The 27,704-nt window shown below is 45.7% G+C and overlaps 2 protein-coding genes and 1 pseudogene across 2 annotated transcripts; 2 read left to right on the top strand and 1 right to left on the bottom strand.

The window, feature by feature from the left end:
- The first annotated feature begins 389 nt into the window (after positions 1-389).
- On the top strand, positions 390-3,623 carry LOC113885872 (serum amyloid A protein-like). The gene is made up of 4 exons (XM_027531633.1): positions 390-477; positions 880-971; positions 2,801-2,939; positions 3,334-3,623. Exons 1-4 carry the CDS (start codon positions 407-409, stop codon positions 3,497-3,499), a joined length of 468 nt encoding a protein of 155 aa, XP_027387434.1. The 5' UTR covers positions 390-406; the 3' UTR covers positions 3,500-3,623.
- A 4,712-nt stretch (positions 3,624-8,335) lies between these two features.
- On the bottom strand, positions 8,336-9,582 carry LOC113886058 (annotated as a pseudogene).
- A 6,377-nt stretch (positions 9,583-15,959) lies between these two features.
- LOC113885877 (serum amyloid A-4 protein) lies at positions 15,960-26,972 on the top strand. Its single transcript, XM_027531639.1, has 4 exons — positions 15,960-16,291; positions 16,712-16,806; positions 23,455-23,593; positions 23,977-26,972. Exons 1-4 carry the CDS (start codon positions 16,155-16,157, stop codon positions 24,134-24,136), a joined length of 531 nt encoding a protein of 176 aa, XP_027387440.1. The 5' UTR covers positions 15,960-16,154; the 3' UTR covers positions 24,137-26,972.
- Positions 26,973-27,704: the final 732 nt, after the last annotated feature.

The following is a 27,704-nucleotide window of genomic DNA, read 5'->3' as shown; positions in this document are numbered from 1 at the left end:
GGTTTTGAAACTCAAGGGCTTTGGACATGAACTCAAAGGATTTAGTTTCTAGCAGGGACCATCCTGAGGAAATGACCAGGAAAGCAAGGTCCAGGCTGGAGGCGTCATCCCTAACCACACACCTTCCAGCAGCCTGGAGGCCGCCATCTTGGAGCGCCGCAGCCCAGGGTCCCCGCCTCAGTCTCTCCACTGCTGACAGGACAGCCGTCTTCCCGATAGTGGCCACCAGGCAGATCAGGCCTCCATCATTTTCTCAGGCTTGCACAACTAGGGAAATGACCTGTGGATGAGGACAGCCATTGGTGTCCGGTAAGTCACCCTTTGCAGATATGTAGGAGAAATGACCTGCAGGGACTCTCCCCGGGCGCCAGACCAGCTGTTCTCCTCACCCCTGACCCTCCCAGGGATGGCTCAGAATAAATACAGCCACCTCTCCGCAGCAGGCACGGACCAGTGCTCTCCTCCACTGGGGATCAGGTGAGGAACCACTTCAAGGAGCCATTTCTTTGAAAACTCTTACTTTAAAACATAATTTTTCTGATTTCTCTTTCCCCTATATATGGTCAGTCCTGGCAGAGTGGTTCATGGGAAATGCTTTTTGATTAACGAAAGGCTGCTTTAGTAAGACATAGCTTGGACCCAACGGTCCTCTTCTTGCATCAAAGCCATCTGGTTGACCTCTTAGACAGTCTTGGGTTCAGGGCTGGTGGATTCAGAATTGAGGGCCTGAGGCTGCGAGTAAGGTCCTACTGCAGTGTGCCTAGTAGGACTACTGAGTCTAGTAGAGATGAACAGCCAGGCTCTCCTCGACATACAAACCCCAGGCGGAGGAGGTGCGAGGCTTGTCCGTGTCTCCCTGACCCTCTCCTCTCCTTTCAGCACAATGAAGCTCTTCACAGGCCTCATTCTCTGCTCCTTGGTGCTGGGAGTCCACAGCCAGTGGATGTCCTTCTTTGGTGAGGCTTATGAAGGTAAGGCCAATGGAGGGGCAATGGCATTCTTGGGCCTCTAGGCTTCACCCTAAACACCCCTGAGGGTTGGAGCTGCGGTCCTAGGAGGTGTTCCCGTATGTGGTAGAATGTGCCAGGTGTTGGGGGAGCTTTTTTCAGAGAGTTTGAAAAGCACAGGATTTATGTCCATCAGGTACTAGAGAAAGAACACGCATCATTTCCAGCTGAAATAGCAGTTTGAGTGGAAGACACAAAAGAATTCTGAAATGGAACGAACTTTCCCTCAGACCAATTGCACGAAGTAGGGTGAAAGCGGTCCATCTGTTCTCCTCTCCTGTCTTTCCATCCCTGCCCCTCCCTCCCTCCCTTCCTCTCTTCCTTCCTTCCATTTCCTAGTTGGACAATTCAGAGACCTTCAGAACACCTTGTCGGTCCTTCCTATACTCGGTGACACCGTCCCTGCTTTAGTCTATTTCCTACCCTTTCCTAGCTGTTAAACTTACAAAAAATAAAGGTGTGTGTATGTGTGGGATGGGGGGGGGCACCTAATATCATATGAAAGCCTCCACCAGGAACTCAGCCCTTTCACACAAATCAAGTGACCCACTCTCTTGCTCTGCCCAGGGCTGGGGAGTTTTCCAGGACACTAGCAGCACTAACTGGGCCAGTTCCACGAAGACAGGGGCAGTTCTGGTCAAGCTGGGACAGTTGGTCACCTACTTACCTGCAGAAAACCTCCTTGAGGGGGCATCTTCCTCCACCGAAAGGGGAGAAAACCGAGGCTTAGAGCATCCGAGTCCATCGCCCAGGGACTGAGTGCCCGTCAGCAGGTGGCAGGACAGAGATGGGAACCCAGCTGTGTTTGAGGCCAAGGCTCTCACCGAGTAGACTTCTCCCAGCACCACTTCCTCAAGCTGGGGGCTGAGCAATCTTGGCTGCAGTTTGGAGTCACCTGGGGGGCCATGAAAACTATTGCTGCCTGAGACCAGCCCAGAGATGGGGAGGTGATTGGCTTGGGCTGTGAGGGCTCAGGGGATTTTCAGTGTCTCCCCAGATGATTGGAAAGTGCAGCCAGGCTGAGGAAAAGACCCACTGCCTCAAGCAGCCCACATCATCAGTACTGTCCACTGGAGAGTTCTCAGGATTCCGTTCACTCACCTAACAGGCAGGGGAATCAAGTCACAGTTGATCCTTTCTTGAGGCAGAAACACATTTCTTAGGTGTCAGAGCAGAGGAGCTGTATGTCTGCCCCTTTCTCAGAATCTGTCTCACATGTCACCTCCTCACTCACCCACATGCCCTGGAGCTTATCCTATGCAGCTTTGTCTACAACAGTGGTTCTGGACCCAGGGCAACTTTGTGTCCTGGGGACGTTTGGTGATGTTTGGGTGCATTTTCGGTTGTCACACTGGGGAATAGTTTGAGAGGTCAAGGATGCTGCTAGACATGTTAAAATATCCAGGACAGCCCTGAACAGCAACAATGTACCTGGTCTCAAATTTCAATAGAATGCTGTTGAGGAATCCTGTCCTGTAATAACTCTCTCTGTCCTTAAACATATCAGGTAGAGCCCTCATTGAGATGCAGCAGAGACAGCATCACAGGGGTCAGACAAACAGGTCCCACAACTGTAGCCCCTCCCCTACCCCACCCCAATGACTCTCATTCCAGTACCAGGAGCAGGCAACTGGGCATAAGGAATGCTCTTCTCACCCTACGGCATCCGTGGTGCTATGACCACAGGCTGAAACCGAGTTGGTGGAAGATGTTTCATTCCTTGATTCTTCTGTAAGCTGTGTTACCATTTTCTCTCCCCTGATAATCCTTACTCCATGTGCTTTGCTTTCCAGGGGCTAAAGACATGTGGAGAGCCTACTCTGACATGAGAGAAGCCAACTACAAGGGTGCAGACAAATACTTCCACGCCCGCGGAAACTATGACGCTGCCCAAAGAGGACCGGGGGGTGCCTGGGCTGCTAAAGTGATCAGGTACCAGGGTCCCTGGGGATGCGGGGATGGGTGAGCAGAGCTTGGCTGCTTAGGACAACCTGGAGAGGCTAAGCCTTGGAGAACTTTCCAGTAGGGCTGTGGGCCCTCCTACTATTAAATACCCTCCAGAGCCCAGTGTGAGGTCTGAGGGGCTGAAGAGCAGAGCAAGGCTGGTGAGACCGGCGACTCTCCACCCTCCCTCTATGGGTGCTGTTCACCCAACATACAGGGGACTTGTGCTGAGGTGGTAGTGCCTGGGGACCGCAGGGTTGTAGCCCCTCTTTCCTTGGCTCCTCTCAGAGTCATTGATCCCTTGGAAAGAGGAGAGATGGGAGGGGTGAGGCTGTGGCTCATAGTCCTGGATTAATCCCCTCCCTGCCCTCCTCCTTTCCAGTGATGCCAGAGAAAATATTCAGAGATTCACAGACCCTCTGTTTAAGGGTACGACCAGTGGCCAGGGTCAGGAGGACTCGAGGGCCGACCAGGATGCCAACGAATGGGGCCGGAGCGGCAAAGACCCCAACCACTTCAGACCTGCTGGTCTGCCTGACAAGTACTGAGCTGCCTCTCCCTCTGCTCAGGAGATGGGGATGTGAGTCCCCAAGGGCAGGGATGCTGACCTAGAGAGTTCTCTGTCCTCAGAAGGCAGCAGATCTAATAAATGCTCAAGAGATGGAATACTGAGACTGTGTGTCATTCTTGGTATAAGGACATCCTGTTAGTTCCAGGACTGATGGCTGGACACCGACGTGAAGGCTGAGCCTGTGTCTGTGTGTTTGGTTCTGGCACACAATCTCAGCATCATTCAGGACAGACGCCCTCTCCAGCCTTCCCTAATCAGACCCGCTCCCTCTCCAGGCCCCTCTGGTGACATGGGGGCCATTTCCAGGCCCTTCTCAGTCAGGCCTTCTCACTCCCTGCAGTTGTGTCCTGTCCCCTTCACTGTCGTGGGGTCTAGTCCCCTGGCCTGTCCTCGGTGCTCTCTGTGTGGGGCATGGACACAGCCCTAGGAGGACTGGATGGTGGAATCCTGCTCCAGAAACTGCCACCTTGATCTCCTGTTCATTTCTCAGCACCTCTTAGAAACCCATCTATGAACCAGCTTCTTTCTGTGCCATTCGGAGCTCCCTCCAGCACTGTTTCCTGCTAGTTTATATTTTCTGGTCTTATTTGAAGCCTAAATGAAGACATAGAGCCTCCTCGCTTGTGAATGTTTCCTCATAGCCTCTTATTTTAACTAGCTCACTTGCAGAAATATTAGTGAGCAGAGAGCAGGACAGAGAGTCTACTTCTGTAAGTGAGTGTCCAGAAACCAGTTAGTGATTTATAAGGGGAAATTTTCAAACAAGGTATTATTAACTGGTTGTAGGATTAACTACTAAGAGATTAAGAAATACAGAAAGCTGAGGTTTTGATCTTGTTGGGAAGCCTGTAGCCCATGGGAAGGCTGATAAAGATTGCTGGTGTCCCAATCCAAAGCTGACAAGTAAGATGTCCCCCCTGTACCCATGAAGCTTGGTATGGAACCACTCAGGGGTGCAGTTGAACTCACTGGGCATGCAGCTGCGGTTTCCTGTGAACTCACCTTAAGGCAGCACACATGGGGCAGGGTTAGAAGGCCTCTGAGCTCCCTGGAAGCCAGCCGTGGAAAGGGCAGTGCTTCGGACTGAATGTGTCCCCCCTCCCCAATTTCTATGTTGAAGCCCAACTCCTAATGGAGCTGTTCAGATCAAAGAAGTAAATAAGGTTAAATGAGGTCATAAGTGTGGAAGCCTGGGCTGGAAGGATTAGGATCCTTATAATGTTAGAGACGTCAGAGAGCTAGCTTTCTCTTTCTCCTGTAAAGACACAACAAGATGGTGTCCATCCACTGACCAAGAAGAGAGCTCCCACCAGGGACCAAGTTGGTTTGCAATTTGGTCCTGGACTTTCCAGCCTGCAGACTTGTGAGGAATGAAGTTCTCTGGTTGAAGCCACCTAGTCTGTGGTATTAATGTATTGTTAGGGAGACAGAATGTTGCTGAACACCTTGGGAATCCAGCTGTGAGGCCACAGCAATTGCTGGGAAACTTCAGTGGCTGGGAATAACATAAAAACTCCAGAGTGCCAGTGGGTGTCCTGTGCGTGAGGAGCTGGATGGAAGGAAGGACACGGGACCTGGAAGAGATGGCGGTAAATCCTACTTGTCCCTCCAGAGCCCTCTACTGACAGATTAACATCAGGCCCAGTTGGCATGGGAGAAATGTTGCCTCAAACTGGAAACAATCCAAATGCCCATCAAATGAAGAGTGGGTAAACAAACTGTGACATGTCTGTACAATGGACTTCTATTCAGCAATAAAGGGGACAGAATAAACACGACTGTTTCTCAAATTATTATATTGAGAAGAAGACTTCCACAAGAGTGTATACTTTATATGAAGTTCATGAACAGGTTAAAAAAACTGATATTTAATGATAAAGAAGAGTAGTTGCCTCTGGAGGCAGAGGGGATAGCCTGGGAGGGGCTGAGAGGGAATTTCTGAAATGATGGAAACTTTCAAAATCTCTTGAGGATGTGGGTTACATAGGTGATTGATTTGCCAAACTCACTGACAGGTGAATTAAGATGTGTGAAATTCATTGTATGGAAGTTGTACTTTTCTCTCAGTCCATTCAATCTGCTATAACAAAATATCATTAATCGAGTGCCTTATAATCAACAGAAATTTATTCCTCACAGTTCATGAGGATGTGAAGGCCAAGATCAAGGTGCTAGAAGGTTGTGTCTGGTGAGACTCTACTTCCTTGTTCATAGATGGCCGTCTTATTCCTGTCTTCTCATGTGGCAGGAAGGCAAGGGAGCTCTCTGGGGTCTGTATTATAAGGGCACTAATCCCACTCATTAAGGCTCCACTCTCGTGACCTAATCACCTCCCAAACTCTCTACCTTCAAATACCATCACATTAGGAATTAGGGTTAAACCTATGGGTTTTAGGGGGACAGAAACTATAGCAACAACTTAAACATAACATTATTAAATAGAAAATGCATCCCCAATAAATAAATGTCATATATTATAATAATTAAAAATGCGGATGTATAACTAAATTAGTAAAATATATATTGTGAAGCATTTAGGAATATAAAAGTAAATCTTATATGGCCTTGCCCTAAAGGGACATGTCGTCTATCTATAATCAGTGGAAAATTGCAATGAGGGAGGAGAGGGAGCATCCCGTCAAAGTAGGTTAAAGGCACAGAGCAGGCAGAAGTCTTGTACTTGGGGCTTTAAGAGGGCAAGGAAAGGAAACTGCATGAAGAACTTTTTCATGAAGCATACATTCTGTAGTTGATTTTTCTGATGAAATCAGTAAAGTAATAAACTTAAAGATAAGTGATCTAAATCTGTTAAATAGAGATTTATCACAGGCTTGAACTAAAAATTCACTGACTTATTTATTTACTAAATCCTTTATTCAATAATTATTTAACAAATATTTGCTGTGTTTACTCTATGACAGGCCCTGGGTGAAGCTAGAATATTTCTTGTCAAAATTAGGGATGATTCCCTTTTTGGGGAGTAGATTGAATTTTGAGCTTCCCTGGTAGCTCAGGGGTTAAAGCATCTCCCTGTGAAGTGAGAGACCCGGGTTCGATCCCTGGGTTGGGAAGATCCCCTGGAAAAGGAAATGGCCACCCACTCCAGTACTCTTGCCTGGAAAATCCCATGGACAGAGGAGCCTGGTGGGCTACAGTCCATGGGGCCGTAAAGAGTCGGACACGACTGAGCGACTTCACTTTCACTTTTACTTTCAGACTGAATTTTAATTCTTTTAGTTGTTTTGAGATGGAAATTGTGGGACATTTAAGGAAAGAGTTGTCAGAAACATTTAAATTTGTCCTTTTGGTTGAATGCAGTGGCCAAACATTTACACTTTTCCTGTACTGCTTTCCACCTTCTGCTTGAAGTGGATTTCTTCAAAAGTGGAAGCAGTCCTGGACCCCAGAATTGGCAAAGTTCCCCTGCGGATGGGGGGAAGCCCCCTGGATAAGGTAATCCTTCAGACACTGCACTTGGTTTAACAGGCATTGTCCCACTTAATCATTATCAGGATGATGGCTGTCTTAAGAAAATTGACCACACTGATAGGGCCAAAGTTGGTATACAAAACCACGTCTCTATGACCTCAAAGCAGAGTCTATCCTCTGCCCTGTGATTATATCACCAACAGGCCTTGTGAGCAAAAGTCACGGAAGGGGACAACACCCATGTAAGAAGACTGTGATGACCCAGACCATTCTGAAATACAGATTGCAGTTACCCCTGTAGGCAAAGGTGAGGTGCAAAGGTTAGATGGAATAGTTGGTAGGAGAAGGTATATGTTCACAGCAACAGCAGCCATGTGACCAGTTGGAAAGGATTGTCTATTGTGAGTATTTTTGTAATGTGAATGTTTATATACATATATATTTCACAAATATTTTTCTTCTTCTCATCTATTCCTTTATCATCATACAGAATATGTACTGCTGCTGCTGCTGCTGCTAAGTGGCTTCAGTCGTGTCTGACCCTGTGCGACCCCATAGACGGCAGCCCACCAGGCTCCCCCATCCCTGGGATTCTCCAGGCAAGAACACTGGAGTGGGTTGCCATTTCCTTCTCCAATGCATGAAAGTGAAAAGTGAAAGTGAAGTTGCTCAGTCGTGTCCGACCCTCAGCGATCCCATGGACTGCAGCCTACCAGGCTCCTCTGTCCATGTACTAACAACAGTTAACTGTATAGCTCAGTGTTTAAGTTATAGGATTTCAAAAAGGGAGAATAACTCACTAGAAAAAGAATAAGCATAATATATTAGAAAAGCAAAAAGAGACTTTATCCTCTTTGTGGAAAAAGGTTGGTATGTTTCAGATGTATATGGAATAAGTACATCATGTACGGGAAGCTTGACTTTGCTATTGTCTTTATTCGGAATTAGCTATGGGTTAGGGAGGTGGTTACTGATGCTGAGTTGACAGGGAGTGGACTGTGATGGGTCTGAAGTTGATGTGTCAGTTTGGTTAGGCTAAATAATGTTTCCCACAACACCTTTCTCTTTATGCTTCTACGTAAAGTGGGCATCAAGAGCCAGTTTGCACAAGATGCGGCGGTTGGAAAGGAAGCAGCAGTCCTGCTGTGTCTATGTGTGGAAGGTCAGTGCTGGGGGACCAGGACGTTCATGAGCGTTGTGGCTTCTCTCTCGGTTCATCTCATTGGCACAAGGCAGCTGCTGGGCCTACAGCTGCTCCACCTTCCCCTGACACTCCTGCGGCTTCTCTGACTCCTGGACCAGGTGGTGGTCAGCTCCATAGGAAGGGAGCCAACCTCCGCAGACCAGGAAAACCGCAGGTGCTGAGAGAGACTGACACAAGTTCTGGCTGGTTCTCATGGGCTTTATGTCATGCTCCTGAGTTCTGGCTTGTCCTGTGGGCTTCAAGCTCTAGCATCAGACAAACAGGCAACAGCCTTACAGAGACAGTCTAACCAGAACCTACAACTGTGTCCGATCAAATATATGTACATATTTACACAGTGATACAGAGAATCTTCTGTAAGTACTACTTCTCTGACTGAACCCTGGTTAATACAGAATCGCTACATGGAACTACTGACACTGCCCTGGTTTCCTGAGGAAGGCTCCCTCCGCTTTTCTTCACCTCAGCTGTGTCGTCCAAAACCCTCAGAAAAGCCAACTTGAGGGCCAGCCGCCCCTGCCTCTGATGCTTAAAGGAGTCAACAAAAAAGCAAATGATAGAGATGGCACTGCTATAAACAGGACCATCCCTGTCTTAAAATAATGTAAGGACATGTTGAAATCCTCCTGAAACTGGTACAGCAGAAAACTTTGGATGCCAAAATGCAGGCTGCTGAGGAGGAAGACCAGCACTCTGAGTAGGATGACCACGCACAGCCTGGTCAGCTGCAGCTGCTGGGACTCACAGAGGATTCTGACCAGCAGGGCCAGGCTGGAGCTAGCAAGAACCACCAATAAGAAAATCAGTTACCCAGCAATGATGAAATCAAATACTGGACACCAATCACAGTCAAAATCCCTAAAAGGAAGCCACAATATTTCTCTTCCAGAAGATTCAGCAGCAGCCACAGGGCCCAGGGCTGGCACATTTGAGAGCTGATGTGTGTCTTGAGCACCAGCAGTGGTACCAGATGGGGCCCAGGATGGACAAGCAGCGCTCAGGGCTAATGGTGCTGAGCAAGGTCAGGCCCTTGAGGTAGCAGGCCCAGCGGTGAAGCAGTTGGCGATGGAGCTGGAGACAGAGTGGAAGGAAGTGAGGAGTGTCTCCAGGAAATGTGCAGTCTGGAAGGTGAGGGAGAGGAAACCAGCCCTGCCTGGTTGAGGATGTAGAGGGGAAGGCTTTCCTGTGCACACAGAAGCCCAGGAGCCAGGGCACAATGGTGTTTCATGCCAGGACCAGGGCGGATATGAGGGCAGCAAGGTCAGGGTCGGGATCTGCATGTCTAGGGTTTGATGAAGGGCCTGGTCACTCCCATTCGTTGCTGTGGTTTTGGTCCCCTAGGCTGGGATGACTGGATCCAAGCTCAGAAACCCTACACTGTGCCCCTGGGAACACAAACAAGACGTGAGCACCTGCTGTGTGATCATTTACTCTCAAGGCCACCCTGCTAGGTGGGAGTGACTGTCCCTGTGTCACAGAGGAGAGAACCAGAGGTTTGCAGAGATTAAGGTACTTACTGAAATCTGTATAGCCATGGAAACCTGGAACTTGGATTCAAATCCAGTTCTCTCTGAGTCAAATGCCTGGGCTTTCTCTACTATAACATGAACCCTCCATTGACATGGGAGTGTTATGGAGCCCCACCCCCACCAGAACTCACTGCCCAGAGGTTATGCAAAGTCCCCAGAATTTCCTGAAGAGGACAGGTAAATGTCTGGGATAGAATCTGAGAGCCCAGGAGAGGGCGTTGGGTCAGATCATTACTTCTGTCCTGGGCCAGAAGTTTCCTCCCCGGTGCATGAAGTCAAGAGGACGTAGAGTGACTGCAGGCCACCCTCATGACTGAGAGAGGCCCATCCACTGGGGAGAAAGAAGACTGTGCTTTAGGGACATGAGACGCATGTGATCTCTTGCTAGGAGAGGTGCGAGGGTGGCCAGGCCAGGTGGGTCAGCAGTGGCTCAGTGTGTCAGCTCCATGAAGACAGGGGAGCTTTTTATATTCCCACAGTGTGTTCTCAATAAGTATTCATTCAGTGTGTGAATGAATAAATGAATGCTGCTGCTAGTGCTGCTAGGTCACTTCAGTCGTGTCCGACTCTGTGTGACCCCATAGATGGCAGCCCACCAGGCTCCCCCATCCCTGGAATCTCCAGGCAAGAGCATTGGAGTGGGTTGCCATTTCCTTCTCCAATGCAGGAAAGTGAAAAGTGAAAGTGAAGTCGCTCAGTCGTGTCCGACTCTCAGCAATCTCATGGACTGCAGCCCATCAGGCTCCCCGTCCCTGGGATCTCCAGGCAAGAACACTGGAGTGGGTTGCCATTTCCTTCTCCAGTGCAGGAAAGTGGAAAGTGAAAGTGAAGTCGCTCAGTCATGTCCGACTCTCAGCGATCTCATGGACTGCAGCCCACCAGGCTCCCCATCCCTGGGATCTCCAGGCAAGAACACTGGAGTGGGTTGCCATTTCCTTCTCCAATGCAGGAAAGAGGAAAGTGGAAAGTGGAAAGTGAAAGTGAATTTGCTCAGTCGTGTCTGACTCTTAGCGACCCCATGGACTTGCAGCCTACCAGGCTCCTCTGTCCATGGGATTTTCCAGGCAAGAGTACTGGAGTGGGGTGCCATTGCCTTTTCTGAATAAATGAATGGAGGAGCCCAGTGAAGTTGAGGATTTGGAATATAAATTAGTATAGATGTACAAATAAAGGCATTAGGACACACATTTGTAACATGATGAAGATCTCATTCCTGTGGAGAGCTGTGTGTGTTTAGAATGACATTCTGCCCAAATAACCTACATTGATCACTGAGGTGCCTTCGAAGTGAGGACTCTACAAGGCTTTGTTGAGCACCTAGAATCATTTCAGTGCATAATTTAAGGGTAGGATTTAGGGCTGAGCTGCATACAGTGGAGGAAGAGTAAATGAGGCAAGGTCAGAGGGCCACTAAAAAGAGGAATTTCAAGTTTGGCGATGTCTGGGGGGACTGGGAAGTGGGGTGCAGGGTATGAGCAGCAGAAACCCACTCCATTTTCTATCCTGGGGGATCACTGGGAGAGTTTGGTTTGCTGAGTGAGCTTTTGTGCAGGATGGGTCTGTGAGTCTATGAGGGGAAGTAAAAAAGCTGCAGGGCTTGGAATGTAGAGACGCTGCTGCAGAATTCACTGAGAAAGAGCACTAGCTCACCTCTAGGGGTGGGAGAGCTGATAGAGAGTTTATCAGGTATGGTCTCCTTTACTCCTCTGAAGAGCCCTATTGAGGTAAGAACTAATATTGTTCCCATTTTACAGAGGATGGAATGAAGCACAATAAAGACGAATGTTTTGCTCCTGGTCTCACACAGGGTGAATCTGAACCCAATAGGGCTCCTTAGGGTCTACAATTTTGATCAGCCCTCCAGACCCACCACTGCTGTGGTGCTGATTACATGTGGATGTGCTGAAAAGCAGAGCAGTGACTCCCAAAGTAAATCCAAGGTGGCACTCAATATTGTGGCCTAAAAAAACCAAAACCAAAACTAAAATTGACTAATATAAGCAAACTCCGAAACACAGAGGTAGAGAAGCCCGTCAAACAGAGAACGCAAGATGTGAGTGGAACTCATTTAGGAACAGACAGCAGAATGCAGAAGCCCTTTCTTGCTTCACAAAGGCTCTGGAATCCAGAGGACTCACAGGGGCAGGAGACCTCCAAGCGGGAAGAGGACATGTCCTCTGCTATGGCCCAGAGAGAAATCAAGGGCAGAATCATCCGTGTTTCCCTCTCTTAGAGAAGCAAGATCCCACAGCCCTGACACTGACCATGGAAGGATGTTGGTGGGGAACCAGAACCTAAGCCATCCCTGCTTAGGGCACTTAAAGGTTTGTGAATCTATTTTCTTTGTATATATTTCTTTCTATATATATACATATATATATATACATATATATATGTATATAGTCCAAACTGGAAGCTCCATAAGGACTGAGTCTCTCCCATTGTTGTTCACTATTGTATCCCTGGCATCTAGCATGTTCCTTAAAGATTGTCTGTTGTCATAGCCTCATTTCATAGAGGAAGAAGCTGAGACCTAAGGGGTCAAAGGATGTTCCTGGGATGTCACTGCAAAGAGCAGGCCCAACACCACTCCGTCTCCTGCAGCCCTGTCCCAGGCTTTCCTACTGTTCCCTGCTTCACCATTCATTATTTGTGAGGAGCGCCCGAGAAAAATCTTCACGTAAGGATTTTCTTCAAATACGCCCCCAATACCTGTTCTCCTCTTCTGTTACACACTCTCTGGCCAACTGCTCCTTCCTTGGTCCCTTTAAGCCTCGAGGTGGAAATGTTTCACGACTGCTTGCCTTAGGGGGCTTCTCCATGCATTGTCACTTTCCCTAACCCCTGCCTGTCTCTGCAATTAGCCCCCTCATGCAACACTCCTCAATTATTCCAGTTTGGGCTGTTTCCTCCTGGGACTCTGCCAGATCCACAACAGAATAAAACTTTGAAAAGCCAGGAAACAATGGAATCTGGGTACCAGCAGTCCAGCTCCAGGAAGCAATGCCTGTGTGTGACCTTGTTCCCTAAATTAACATAAGAGGCAACATTCTCTCCAAGACAGCAGATCTGAATGGTTGGAATCAAGGGGAGAGTGGAGATGAATCAGAAGAGAGAAAGGTCCTGGTTGACCCCATTTGGATCTTCCACCATCGGAGCTGCCAGCATGCAGAGATGCTAGTAGAGAGCTCCATGTCTCCTGCTTTTAGATGAAGGAAACACCATGACCCTCAGCATGTAGCATCACAATGTGAAACAGAGACATGGAAACTTAGAGCAAAACCCAGGACTGGCTTTGGAAATAAGACTGTTCTTGGGATACATCCTTATCTTTCTTCCATTCTTCTGGCCAGAGGGGGAGAGCTGACCTCCGCCTGTGCTGAAGGGGGAGAGCCTCTCAGGGATTGAGCGAAGCCAGAGGACTCATCTTTGTCCTCTAAACTGGAAGATGTGTTCAGGAGCTGGAGTGGAGACCAAGCAAGATTTTCAAGATGCTGGACAGACTTGTGATTTCCTGTAGAGGGCTTGTGAGCCATTCAGAGACCAGAGCTGTTTGAGATGTGATCCCTCATTGAGACATTTCTCTGCATTTGCCCCACTTCCACTCACTTCATCCTGCCCCACCTGGTCCACTTTCCAGTGAGTCATTGCTGTTCTGGAACATGTCATTGACAACTATAAGCCTGGGTAGCAATGTCAATCAATGTGAACATGCAAGGTGAGGATTTATAACTAGAGGATACAGTCTATCGTAGGATGATTGAAAGTTCACCATGGCCTGACCCCATTTTTTTGTTTTCTCTATCATAGCAGTAATGCATTGTTTCAGAATGATTGGGAAATGTATGCAAAGGGGAGTCTTCCCAAATCCCACTCTCTAGAGGCCACCATTTGTTGTACTTTCCATTCTTCTTACTACTTTCAAGTATCATTAACTTTGAATAGTTGAATTATATTGCTATTTTTAAATTTACCGATATTAACAACTGGATAATGAGGCTCCCTTTATGAAATGTGAAGACTGCAGCATACATAACATGTCTTTTTTCTTCCTCCAATTCACAATATTTGCTATTTTTTTAGACAAGATAGTCTGTGTGTCCAGTCTTTTCAGTCTTATGTCCTATGACTTCAATTCATCCTGTAGCCGTATTGAACTACTTATCATTTTTAAACATGTGATTTGAATTAGGAACTATTTCATACATTCAAATAAGTTCTTCCATGCATTCATTCAGCAAATATTTAATAAGTACTTGTTGCGTCCCAGGCATTGTTTGAAACAGTGGATTTTTCGTGTGAAGAGCAATCAAAGTAAGATCCTGGCCTTTTGGAGCTTACACTCAAAGGCCTGGCTGAGCTCCCTCAGAATGTGAATAAAGGCTGAGAAGAGAAGAGGTGAAGGTGCAGCAAAGGGTCTGCATCTGTTAGAAGTCTGGAGGAGGAGGAGCCAACAAAAACACTGAGGAGGAACAGCTTTTGTGGACGGAAGGAGACCAGGAGAGTGTGGCATTCCTGAATCCCAGTGGACACAGTTATTGATCAGCCGTGTCAGATGCTCCCAAGTAGTGGAGAGAATGACCTTTGGATCAGCAGAATGGAATCCTTGCCAACCTCACCAAGGTGGCTGCAGTGAAGAGTGGTCCGAAGGACCAAGTGGAGTGGGTTTAAGAGAGAATATAGCTGTGGAATGGGACTCCTGGACACCCCAGACACCGGCTAAAACATCGCCACAGTCAAGGAGAGCACTGGGACAGGTGCATGAGCCACGAACATTGTTTAATCAATCAGCTGTGCTTCTGGATACAAAAATAAGTTTAAAAAATTATAGAAAGTAAATCCCAACTACTTCCTCTGAAAAGGAAGAATGATAAAGGCATTTAGTGCATTGAATAAAGCCTCAATAAATAGAACGAGACAGTACTGACCTAAACATAGAAAACTTGATTCTCGCAACTCAGAATTAGACACAAGTGTATATGGTAATTTAGCTTTAAAGGTTGCCTGTCAAACTAATGGGTAAAACAGGGACTAGTCAATGGATGGGATTGAGACAACTGGGTGGCCATCTTAAAATGAAATTGAAAATATACTTTCCAAATGATGTTAGGTCAAGTTCCAAATGTACTAAATAGTTTTAAATAAATAATAAAATATATAATTCATAGAGAACACACGGAAAAATTATTTTATAAATCAAAGCAGGGAAAGCCTCTCTAGCTATAGGACAAAATTCAGAAGAAACTAAAGAAAAGACTAAAAAAAAGACAAGAATATAAGGAAAGTTTTGGTAAACATGAGCAACCATAATCAAAGGGTAAATAATAAGCTGGGAAAGTGTTTGTTACTCATAAAGTTCTAATTTTTTCTATATAAAAAAGTTCTTACAAATTGATAAAAAAATCCAACAAACCAATACAAATATTAAAATACAAGAAATGAATTCACATTTGCTAGAAAATACAAATGGTTCTTATACAGAGGAAAAACTGTGAAACCAAACTCATAACAATAGAAATGCAAATTAAATTACACTGAATTATATTTTATTTACCAAAATTTCAAAGACCAAAAAGTTTGATAGAGGGTTGTTTGGGAGATGCTGTGGGACATTTCTGGTGGGACTGAAGATTTATAGAGCTACTGACAGAAGGCAATTTGCAACATATATAAATAAATGTAAAGAGCCACACTTTCCCCCTATAATTCCTTTTTTAGAAATTTATCATATATACATGTGTGTGTGTGTGTATATATATGCACACACACAGAGTTAAAAGTTCATGGTTATTTGCATTAACAGAAGACTAGAAACATCCAAAATGGCCATCAGTGTTGTATAAATTGTGGTCCATCCATACAATAGAATGCTGTGTAGCTATTTTTTTTTTAAAAAGCAAAAACCCCCGGAGGACCTCCAAGATATATTAAGTTAAAAGAGTACAAAACAATGTATATTTGTATGAAAGGGATGTACACACACACACACACACACAGAGAGATCTTTTTGTTTTTTTTGTTTTAATCTGTATCGAGGGTACTGCCTAGAAACCCTACTTCATGCCGTTCCTTCTGTTCTCCCAGAATCATTAATCATTACCTCATATCATTGCTGGTGGAGTTGACAAATCTTGCTTGTCCTGTGTCCTCACATACCTTTGACAGAAATCCCAAGAGAGAAGTAAACATTTCCTTTGCTAATCATATTGATCACCTCTTAACAGCATAATACCGATGTGTAATCTTGTTGGGGGTGGGGGGAGATCCTTTTCCAAACAGGGATGAGAAGGGAGTAAAGTGGAGAAGAACCCATGTCCTCCCACACTTGATTCTTCAAATACAACTCTCTTCTGTTCAAATACGACTAAAAATAGAATAAGTCAATTAGGAAAAACTGCCAGAACACAAATGTCTTGAATGACTCATTTGAAAAAAGCTGCTTGAGAATAAGGAAAATACTATTATTCAATATGCTAATTTGTTTACACAGAAGAATTGAGCAAGAGGGACATCATCAATGCACACTGGATTTAAGACCTCTCTGCCCACTAATACCAAAGTCAGGAGAGATACCAACTACTGAATTTCAGCTGGAGAAAGGACACAGGTGAGACTCTCTTCTGGGGAGTAATTCTGTTGTTTTTCTCTTTGGAGAGCCTTTTCTCCCATAATTGATAAATTTCAGTTGGGGAGAAGTGTTTTCTACTCATTATTGGGTCTGCTGGGCAGAGCAGGACCTCAGGAAAGGTTATGAATCTACTTTATTCTTCTTTACTGGATGACAGATTGGCCACGAACAAATAAAACACTGGTAGAACCCTCTTAGTCTTTCTAGAGATCTGGACTGAGAATTAAGGGTTTATGCTTCTTCCTAAAACCTATTTCAAGTTTTCCTATAGTAATAATTCTAAAAAGAGTAAATGGGAATTGGGAACTAAGCTATCTTTGAAATTCAAAATCGCAAAACATATGTCTATCTTATATACCATAGTTGTGCATCTCTGACCTTCTCTTTCTTTCACATCAGCACAATGAAGCTTTTAATAGGCATTCTTTTCTGTACCTTGATCATGGGAGTCACCGGTGACAGCTGGTATTCATTCTTCAAGGAGGCTGTGCAAGGTAAGAGCCCCAGAGGATGAAGGGCACACCCAGCTGACCCCAGGATTCACTCTGAGCAGAGGCCACACACCACACACCTGTCAGATGTGGCTACTCCTTTGAAAAACCACAAATGGGTGAGAGCTGGAGGGTTTCTCCTTCCATGCTGATCTGACTCAGCACCCACCACGGGCTTCTCCAGACCCCAGGTCAAAGATGCTTTCAACCCAGCCTGTCCTTGCTGGTAGTGGGCAGCAAGTAGGACTTCCAAGGCAGCCAGGACTTCCAAGGGGTGAGCTCCTTGTTGCTGTTTAGTTGCTAAGTCATCTCCAACTCTTTTGCAACCGCATGGACTGCAGCCTGCCAGGTTCCCCTGTCCATGGGATTTCCTGGGCAAGAATACTTGTGGGGATTCATAATTCAAATTTTTCCAGTCTTGAAGTTTACCTGTGAACTTGGTATGTCCCCAAGGGTGAAATGTCCAGGGAAAGGGTGAGCTGAATAAACATCATGCCCTACTCTGGGGAGAGAGGGTGCCTGGGAAAAAGAAGACCTGTGCTTGGAAGGAAGATCCCATCCTGTACCCAAGCAAACGGCCAATGGTTGCAAGGCAGAGCTCATGGAAATCAAGCCCTAATGCCTATCCACACAATAAAAAGAGCAAATTCCCACTGATCTGCCGTGCTAGGACTGAGATAAAGCCAGGAAACAAACCTAATCTGCCATTCTTTTATAATTATTCTTAAAGATTTATTGGTTTACTTATTTTGGCTGTGATGGGTCTTTGTTGCTGTACGGGCTTTCTCTAGCTGTGGTGAGGGGTGGGGGGCTCCTCTTTGCTGCAGTGTGCAGGTTTTCTCGTGGTGGTGGCTTCTCTTGTTGCAGAGTGCAGGCTGTAGGTGCATATGCTTCCGTAATTGTGACACAGGGGCTTAGTTGCTCTGAGGTATGTGGGATCTCCCCGGACCAGGGATACTTGTGGGGACAATGTGTCCCCTGCATTGGCAGGCAGATTCCTAACCACTGGACCACCAGGGAAGCCCCCAACCTGCCATTCTTGATGGGAAATGAAGCTTATTGGCTACTTGTTAAAACAAGAAAATTATGTGGTCAATTGTTGCAATACTTTGATCTGCATGTATTGTTCTTAATTTTGTTTTATTTTCAGTATTTCTTCTTCAATGATCTTCCTTTTTTTTTTAATTTTATTTTATTTTTAAACTTTACAATATTGTATTAGTTTTGCCAAATATCAAAATGAATCCGCCACAGGTATACCTGTGTTCCCCATCCTGAACCCTCCTCCCTCCTCCCTCCCCATACCCTCCCTCTGGGTCGTCCCAGTGCACCAGCCCCAAGCATCCAGTATCGTGCAACGAACCTGGACTGGCGACTCATTTCATACATGATATTATACATGTTTCAATGCCATTCTCCCAAATCTCCCCACCCTCTCCCTCTCCCACAGAGTCCATAAGACTGATCTATACATCAGTGTCTCTTTTGCTGTCTCATACATAGGGTTATTGTTACCATCTTTCTAAATTCCATATATATGCATTAGTATACTGTATTGGTGTTTTTCTTTCTGGCTTACTTCACTCTGTATAATAGGTTCCAGTTTCATCCATCTCATTAGAACTGATTCAAATGTATTTTTTTAATGGCTGAGTAATACTCCATTGTGTATATGTACCTCAGCTTTCTTATCCATTCATCTGCTCATGGACATCTAGGTTGCTTCCATGTCCTGGCTATTATAAACAGTGCTGCGATGAACATTGGGGTACACGTGTCTCTTTCCCTTCTGGTTTCCTCAGTGTGTATGCCCAGCAGTGGGATTGCTGGATCATAAGGCAGTGCTCTTCCTTTTTTTATGTACATCTGAGGTTCTGACCTGTACTATTTTCCTTCTCTCTAAAGAACATCTTTTAGCATTTCTTTCAAGGCAGGTCTATTGCCAACAAATTTCCTTAATTTTTTTGAGAAAGTCTTTCTTTCTCCTTCACTTTTAAAGTATAACTTCACAGGGTAAAGAATTTTAGGTTGGTGGTTTTTCTCTCAGCACTAAATATTTCACTCTATTCTCTTTTGTTTGCATGAGTTCTAAGGAGAAGTCATGTAATTCTTGTCTTTGTTCTTCTATAGGTATTTTTTGTTTTCTTTTGACTTCTTTCAGAATTTTTTTTAAAAAAATCATTGATTTTCTGTATATGCCCAAGTGTAGATTTTTTGCAGGGGAGGTTTTGAGGGTTTCTTTTTTTCATTCTGCTTGGTGTTTTCTGAGCTTCCTGGGTCTGTGGTTCATGTCTGACATTAATTTGGGGACTTCTAGGTCATTGTCATTTGAAATATTTCCTGTCTTTCTTTCTCTGTTTCTTTCCTTCTGGTTATCCCACACATATGTTATACCTTTTGTCGTTGTCCCATGGTGCTTGTGTATTCTGTCCTGGTTTTGGCAATCTTCATTCTCTGCCCTTTGATTTTTGAGTATTTTATTGAGGTATCTTGTGTCATGGAGATTCTTTTCTCAACCATGTCTATTCTGCCAATAAGCCAACAGAATGCATTCCTTATTTCTGTTATGGTGTTTTTCTAATTAAAAAAAATTTTTTTTTTACTTTACAATATTGTATTGGTTCTGCCACACATCAACATGAATCCATCACAGACGTACACATGTTCCCCATCCTGAACCCCCCTCCCACCTCCCTCCCTGTACCATCCCTCTGAGTCATCCCAGTGCACCAGCCCCAAGCATCCTGTATCGAACCTGGGCTGGCGATTTGTTTCATATATGACATTATACATGTTTCAATGCCATGCTCCCAAATCATCCCACCCTCTCCCTCTCCCATAGAGTCCAAAAGACTGTTCTATACATCTGTGTCTCTTTTGCTGTCTCGCATACAGGGTTATCGTTACCATCTTTCTAAATTTCATATATATGCGTTAGTATACTGTATTGGTGTTTTTCTTTCTGGCTTACTTCACTCTGTAGAATAGGCTCCAGTTTCATCCACCTCATTAGAACTGATTCAAATGTATTCTTTTTAATGGCTGAGTAATACCCCATTGTGTATATGTACCACAGCTTCCTTATCCATTCGTCTGCTGATGGACATCTAGGTTGCTTCCATGTTTTTTTCATCTCTAGCATTAGTTTTTTCTTTCTTAGCAATTCTATCTCTCTGCTTACATTACCCATCCATTCTTGCATGTTGACTACTTTGTCTTTTGATCTCTTAGAGTATTAATCATAGGTGTTTTAAATTCCCAGTCTGGTAATTCCAACATCCCTACCAGGCCTGGTTCCAATGCCTTCCATGGCTCTTTTAACTGTGTTGTTTGCCTTTTGGTATGCTTTGTAATTTTTTCTTAAGAGCCAGACTTGATGTACATGATAGAAGGAACTGCTCTAAATAGGCTGCCTTTAGTCATCTGGAGATTGGGGAAGCATTACTGTGTGCCATGTGCTAAGTTGCTTCAGTCGTGTCTGATTCTTTGCGACCCCATGGACTGTAGCCTGCAGGCTCCTCTGTCCATGGATTCTAATAGGCAAGAACACTGGAGTGGGTTGCCATGCCCTCCTCCAGGGGATCTTCCTGACTCAGGGATCGACCCCTGTCTCTTATGTCCCCTGCACTGTCAGGCGGGTTCTTTACCACTAGCACCGCCTGGGAAGCCCAGTCCTATGACGAGGTCTCAGTATTTTTTGACGAGCCTGTGGCTCTAGACTGTGAACTTCACAGGTATTTCTGGCTTTTTCTACCCTTCAACTGGGGCAGGATGGTAGGAGTGGGCTGGAGCTGGTTATTTCCTTTCCCCAGGTCACTTAGATTCTGATAATACAGAGTTTTCTGAGGGAGGCCTATTGAGAACAGAGAACTCTGGCATGTTTCAAAATGGTTCCTTTTCCTCTCCTCCTGTGAGCAGCCCAAGGGAAATTTTTTAAAATATAAATTTATTTATTTTAATTGGAGGCTAATTACTTTACAGTATTGTAGTGGTTTTGCCATACATTGACATGGATCCACTATGGGTGTACTTGTGTTCGCCATCCTGAACCCCCCTCCCACCTCCCTCCCCAGCCCATCCCTCAGGGTCATCCCAGTGCACCAGCCCTGAGCACTCTGTCTCATGCATTGAACCTGGACTGGCGATCCATTTCACATATAATATACTTGTTTCAATGCCATTCTCCCAAATCATCCCACCCTTGCCCTCTCCCACAGAGTCCAAAAGACTGTTCTATACATCTGTGTCTCTTTTGCTGTCTCGCATACACGGTTATCATTACCATCTTTCTAGATTCCATATATATGCATTAGTATACTGTATTGGTGTTTTTCTCTTCTGGCTTACTTCGTTCTGTATAATAGGCTCCAGTTTCATCCACCTCATTAGAACTGATTCAAATGTATTCTTTTTAATGGCTGAGTAATACTCCATTGTGTATATGTACCACAGCTTTCTTATCCATTCGTCTGCTGAGGAAATCTAGGTTGCTTCCATGTCCTGGCTATTATAAACAGTGCTGCAATGAACATTGGGGTACACGTGTCTCTTTCAATTCTGGTTTCCTCAGTGTGTATGCCCATCAGTGGGATTGCTGGGTCATATGGCAGTTCTATTTCCAGTTTTTCAAGGAATCCCCACACTGTTCTCCATAGTGGCTGTACTAGTTTGCATTCCCACCAACAATGTAAGAGGGTTCCCTTTTCTCCACACCTGCTCTAGCATTTATTGCTTGTAGACTTTTGGATAGCAGCCATTCTGACTGGCGTGAAATGGTTGGAAATTTTTAAACAATATTTTCTGTGAGAATCTGGTTGAGCTCTTGAAGGTAACTGTCACAATATTATGGGGCCCAATAATAGCTGGGCCCCCCAGGAGGTTTTAGTCTCAGAGTTGTCTCCACCGAACCTCCTGCAACTTGTCAGTTCTGGTTTGGGTCTTTCTACCTTCAGCACAGGTTCGCTCACCGGTTTCTGCTCCTGAGTTTCTGGTCCAAAAAGCCTCCCTTCTCTATGCTGATCTGTTCGTCTCTCCAGCCTTGGAAGCAATGCTATGCCCTGTGTCCTCTCCCTCTTATGGATCCAAGAAGAGTTGCTGCATTTTCAATCTGTTCAGTTTTTAATTGTTACAATGGAGTGCTGACATTTAAGATCCTTATGCAGGACTGGAGATGATGCTATTAATTTTGCAACTGAATTCTTTATAATTTTTGTCTTGATATTTGACAAATTCAATCTTTCTGATTTTGAACTCATGTGCTATTCTCTTTCTTTTTCATTGTATTCTCTGAATACTGGGTTTTTTAAGAAAAAGATTTCCATTTAAAAATTTTTATTTATTTTTATTGAAGTATAGTTGATTTACAGTATTTCAGGTATACAGCAAAGTGATTCAGTAGTGTGTGTGTGTATATATATTCCTTTTCAGATTCTTTTCCATTATAGGTTTTACAGTATATTGAATATAGTCCCCTGTGCTATATAGTGGGACTTCCCAGGTGGCTCAGTGGTAAAGAATCTGCCTGCCAATGCAGGAGACACAAGAGACGCAAGTTCTATCCCTGGCTCGGGAAGATCCCCTGGAGGAGGAAGTGGCAACCCTCTCCAGTATTCTTGCCTGGGAAACCCCATGGACGGAGGAGCCTGATGGGCTACAGTTCACAGGGCTACAGTCCATAGGGTCACAAAGAATCGGACACTACTGAACACACACGCAGGTACTGCATGGTAGGTCCTTGTTCTTCACCTGTTTTATTTGAGTATCAGTTTTTAAAAGTTATTTACTTATTTTGGTTGCGCCGGGCCTTCACTGTTGCACGAGGGCTTTCTCTACAGCGAGCAGGGGCTACTCTTCATTGCAGAGCACAGGCTTCTCATTGCGGCAGCTTCTCTTGTTGCTGAGCACAGGCTCCAGGCACACAGACTCAGGAGCTGTGGCTTGTGGGCTCTAGAGCGTGGGCTCAGTAGTTCAGGCATGTGGTGTGTGTAGTTGCTCCATGGAATGTGAAATCCTCCCAGACTAGAGATCAAACCCGTGTCCCCTGTGTTGGCAGGTGGACTCCAATCCCTGTACCACCAGGGAAATCCTGAATATCAGTTTTTAAAAAGAGTTTTGGGGGGCCACTGCAAAGTTTCTCTGCACATAGTAAAGAATATTTTATTCCTTGCTGCTGCTGCTGCTGCTAAGTTGCTTTAGTAGTGTCCAACTCTGTGCGACCCCATGGACGGCAGCCCACCAGGCTCCCCTGTCCCTGGGATTCTCCAGGCAAGAATACTGAAGTGGGTTGCCATTTCCTTCTCCAATGCATGAAAGTGAAAAGTGAAAGTGAAGTCGCTCAGTCGTGTCCGCCTCTTAGCGACCCTAGACTGCAGCCTACCAGGCTCCTCCCTCCCTGGGATTCTCCAGGCAAGAATGCTGGAGTGGGTTGCCATTTCCAGAGCACCACAGTCCCACCCAATTCAATCGAACTGTAAAGGGCTCTTCTTACAGTTACACTGGGATCAGATCCACAGTAAGGACTATGCATCTTAATCTAGGATTTCAAAGGATCACTTTGTCAAGAGTCAAAATCTGAAAAGTAGGGGAGAATTCTTATCCCCCGACTTCACCAACATGTCCCCATGTTACTGTTGTTGTTTTGTCTCCTGACAGGGGCTTCAGACTTGTGGAGAGCCTACTGGGACATGAGAGATGCCAATGTCCAGAATTCAGGCAGATACTTCCGCGCTCGAGGGAACTACGAGGCTGCTCAAAGGGGCCCTGGCGGTGTCTGGGCTGCAAAAATAATCAGGTAACAGGGGCTCCTGAGGGCGCTGAGCGGCGCCTGTCTGTTTCCAGAGAGTCAGGGGGCTCTGTGGCCCATCTTCCTCCTGCCCCTGCTCTCGGCACCTGCATGGCCAGCAGAGCCAGGGCAGGATATGGGTGCGGAGGTGTCTCCCCTCACTGCCAAGGAGAAAGCGAGGAGTCACTAAAGAAGCCTGATTCAGGGTATTCGAAGAACCAGTAACCAGGGCTTTGCCCAATAGGGTGTGTATTTTAGCCCTCCGTCCTGAGGATGGGCTTTTCTAGCCTCCTCTCAAACACACTTCTCTGTCTGCAAGAGGAGAAAGGAGTCAGAGGACAAAGCTGTCTCAAGCGACCCAGCTGAAATTCTCCTGTCTCCCTTCCTTCCAGCAATGTCGGGGAGTACCTTCAAGGATTCTTATACCAGATTTACCTTGGAGACAGCTATGGGTTGGAGGACCAGGTGTCTAACCGGAGAGCTGAGGAATGGGGCCGGAGTGGCCAAGACCCAGATCACTTCAGACCTGCGGGCCTGCCGAAGAAATACTGATCCTGCTCCCTCTGTTCTGGAGGGACGAGGCTATGAGCCACACCATGCTTCTCCAAAAACAGGGAAATAGTGTCACTGAGCTCTGTCACCCCAGGAACTGAGACAGGTACCCAGAGGTGCCCAATAAATGTTTGTGGAACTGAACATGTTGATGGAAGCTGGAGTCTTCGAGTCAGACTCTGGGGAGAAAGGCCTGCTGGCACCATATGGACAGTTAAAGCTCTGGGGAGGACGAGCCTGTGACCGCAGGGCCCCAGGAATCCCTGGCGACCTGGACCCTGCCCTGTGCTCACACGACCCCATTGAGCCCCGGGACTCTCAGAACCCCATTTCTCCTCCTGAGTAAGCCTGCGCTGGGAGAGCACTGGCCATCACGCTGGGCTCCTCAGTGGCTGGGGCCTGACCCTGGCACACGCCTGGGCAGCCCCATCCCCACTTCTTCCGCCCCAGTCACTGTGTTGCTGCCTCAGGCCTCTCTGTGTCCCGACTCTCCACTGCCCAGCTGGTTGCATCCTGACCCACCTCACGCCAGGCCTTATCCCCAGGGATCTCTTCCCAAATCAAGAAGGCACATTTGCTTTGGGAAGACGAGTCCCATGACACCTGTTCTGGAAACTGCGTCTTAGACTCCAGTTATTTCTCATCAACACCAGAGCCTACCCCTGACTCAACTGTTAACTGGTCTCAGCTCATTTTATCTAAGAAATCATTCTCAGATGAGTTTCCCTTACCTTTATCCTCACTATCTTTGGGTCAAACAAAATGCTATTTTCACTTCTAGGGTGAATGTCAGTTATGTGGATACACACTTCCAATGCAGTTTAAGAGAAGCCTCCTCAGAAGCACAGACTGATGGCGAGCCAAACTCTGCTGGGGTGTGCGAAGCTGAGTCATTTTCTTTCATTGTAAATGTTCTAACTCTACACGTGCTATTTGATTTACCAGAAAGGCTTTGCAGGTCTCAATTGAAGAAATGAGGCTTGGAGATAAGTGATCTGGACCTTGCTCCAGGTCACACCTGTAGTAGGTGAGCAGCCAGGACTGCAGGCTGGTGTGTCTGACTCCAGGAGAGCAGGGATGTGTTTTTAAGACCGAGAGTTTCAGAGGCGGGGACTCTCTCCTCCACGGATCTCCAGCATGAGAGCCCTTGTGCCCAAGAGATGCCTGACTGGTTACAGACACACCATAGCTTGTTCTCCTCATGCGAACAGTGCCTTGCAGACTCCTTACCCTTGGTATCTGCTTCCTTAATAAATTCCCACATTGAAAACCCAGACTTCAGTCCACATTAGTTCTCACTCTTGAGCATTTTTCTCTTCCTTTTGTCTTCAAACTTGAAAGTGTGCTCACCTGCATGTTCTGCTTCCTCACTTCTGACTCACACTAGAACCCACACCAGCCTGACCTCTGTCCCCACCACTCAGCAAAACAGCTCTGGTCACCGCTGACCTCCATGGTGCTAACTGACAAGTTCCTTTTTCATACTAGGAAGGCTCTGAGACATGCTCAGCACAGTTGTCTTCTCCCTCCTTTCTGGTAGGTTCTCTCTTGGCTTTTGTTTACCCTACTTTTGTTTCCCTTTAATTTCCTTTATCTCCTTAGCTGAGTCTTTTCATCTCCCCAAACCCTAAGGGTGCTTCAGACTTGGTTCTGGATTCTTACTTTTTTTTTTCACTTTTTGTGTCTATATTCTCCCCAACAAGTGTACCAAATAGTATCTATATGCTGATGGCTCTGAAAAGGATACCTCCCTGCTCAGAACCTGATTTCCCAGATCTGTGTTTATAGACACCTCTGCTTGGATGGCTTCCAGAGATCTCACACTTGGTGTGTCCCAAAGGGAACTCTCATCTGCCTCCAGAACTCTTCACCCTCAGGCCTCTCCATTTCAGTAGATGACATCATTGTTCCTTCTGTTGCTCAGCCCAGAAATTGAGGCATGTCCTTGATGCTTCTCTTCCCTTTACCCCACACCCAGTCCACTAACAAGTCCTGTGATTCAACTTCCAAAATTCATCTCTAGTCCGTCAGCCTGCTCTCATATGCATCTCCATGCTCCTGGCCACACCATTTCTCACCTGGGTTTCTGCAACAGCTGTCTATCTAGTCTCCACATCTTCATGGTTTTCCCCTCTGCTTAAGTTGACTGTATAATTTTTCATCTAAACCAATTCACTTTCCACTGAGGAAAAGGGCCTTATTGTTGACTATACATGGATGGCAGGAGTAAACTGAAACTGTCCTGGGTAAAAGAGAACCCTACCTCTCAGTCTAGCATACAAATTATATTCAGATCATGTCTCTTCCCTGCTTAAACTCTTCCCTGGGTTCCCATTTCCCTCAGAATGTAATCTAGTGTGAGCTGTCCCTGGCCACCCTCCAGCATCATCTCATGCCACACCCTCCCAGGCTCCCTGTCCCTTCATCTCACCAACAAGCCAAACTTTTATTTGGCACAGGACCTTTGCATATGACATTTTCTCTGCTCAGAACACTCTTCTGCTTGGTCTTCACCTGACTGTGTGTTTCTCACCTGTGGAGCTCTCCTGAGATCACTCTTTCTTGAGAGAGGCCTTCCTGGTCACCCTGGCTGATCTACTCTGGTTATTCTGTACTTTTTGCCAATTTCAACATGTGAAATTCTTTTACTAATTTTTTGGTTTATTCTTCTGACTTCTTTTGGACTTTGTTTTGGTCCACATTCATCCCTTTTACTATAAAATCAGTGAGAGAAGTGACCATTTCTTTCTTGTTTATATCTGAATACCCAGTCCTTGCATATAATGGAATTTCAACAAGTGCTTATTGGAAATTAATAAATGAATACTTGAATTCATGTATTGTTTTATTAGTAAAATTTTTTCTTTCAAAGGAGGTCAGACTGGCTTTAAGAAACAGGAAGGAACTAAGAAAGAGGGAGAAGCTAAAGAAGGGACAGTAGAGTCAGAGGAAGCAGGAGGCAGGGGATCAAGCCACAAGGGATGGTGGACCCCCAGAGGAGCAGAAACTTGTCTTGCTCTGCGGAAGGAAGGAAGGTGAAGCGTAGGGCTGGGGAAGCAGCACATTTGAGATGCAGGACATGGGACCTGCGGGAATTTGATTGTAGCTCCTCTTGATGTAGGTAACTGTCCCTGAGATTCGTCACACTCCAGGGTATTTACCTGTTTTTTGTCTGTTTTTAAAGCAAGTACATAGAAAACGCAAGGCTAAAGGCATGTCTCTCCTCCTGTGTGTCATCCTTGCATCCACAGTGCCTGTCACAGTGCCTCAAACATAGTAGTTGCTTTATGAATATATGTTGAATGAATGAAGTCTGAGAAAAGGTAGGGTTCAAAAGAGGTCAGAACTGGTAGAGGGGTTTGAGAGCTGTAGAAAGTATGGATGTTGGATACAAATTTGGATGTGGAGAATGTGGTGATGAGTTACTTTGAAGTGACAGCTAAATCTGTACTGATAACATACTAAATACCAGCCAAAATGATATAATTTTACTTCATCATAAAAATAGTCATGTATGGATGTGAGAGTTGGACCATAAAGAAAGCTGAGTGCTGAAGAATTGATGCTT

The sequence above is a fragment of the Bos indicus x Bos taurus genome, chromosome 29, assembly GCF_003369695.1.
Source record: "Bos indicus x Bos taurus breed Angus x Brahman F1 hybrid chromosome 29, Bos_hybrid_MaternalHap_v2.0, whole genome shotgun sequence".
Taxonomy (NCBI): Eukaryota; Metazoa; Chordata; class Mammalia; order Artiodactyla; family Bovidae; genus Bos; species Bos indicus x Bos taurus.
This window is presented reverse-complemented; position numbering and strand designations above follow the sequence as displayed.

Bases quoted from the DNA above. Each gene is read 5' to 3' on its own strand.
- LOC113885872 (XM_027531633.1), top strand. From the start codon at position 407: ATGGCTCAGAATAAATACAGCCACCTCTCCGCAGCAGGCACGGACCAG. The intron at 972-2,800 runs GTAAGGCCAATG...TTTGCTTTCCAG, and splicing joins CTTTGGTGAGGCTTATGAAG to GGGCTAAAGACATGTGGAGA. The intron at 2,940-3,333 runs GTACCAGGGTCC...CCTCCTTTCCAG, and splicing joins TGGGCTGCTAAAGTGATCAG to TGATGCCAGAGAAAATATTC.
- LOC113885877 (XM_027531639.1), top strand. From the start codon at position 16,155: ATGCTAATTTGTTTACACAGAAGAATTGAGCAAGAGGGACATCATCAA. The intron at 16,292-16,711 runs GTGAGACTCTCT...CTTTCACATCAG, and splicing joins CAGCTGGAGAAAGGACACAG to CACAATGAAGCTTTTAATAG. The intron at 16,807-23,454 runs GTAAGAGCCCCA...GTCTCCTGACAG, and splicing joins CTTCAAGGAGGCTGTGCAAG to GGGCTTCAGACTTGTGGAGA.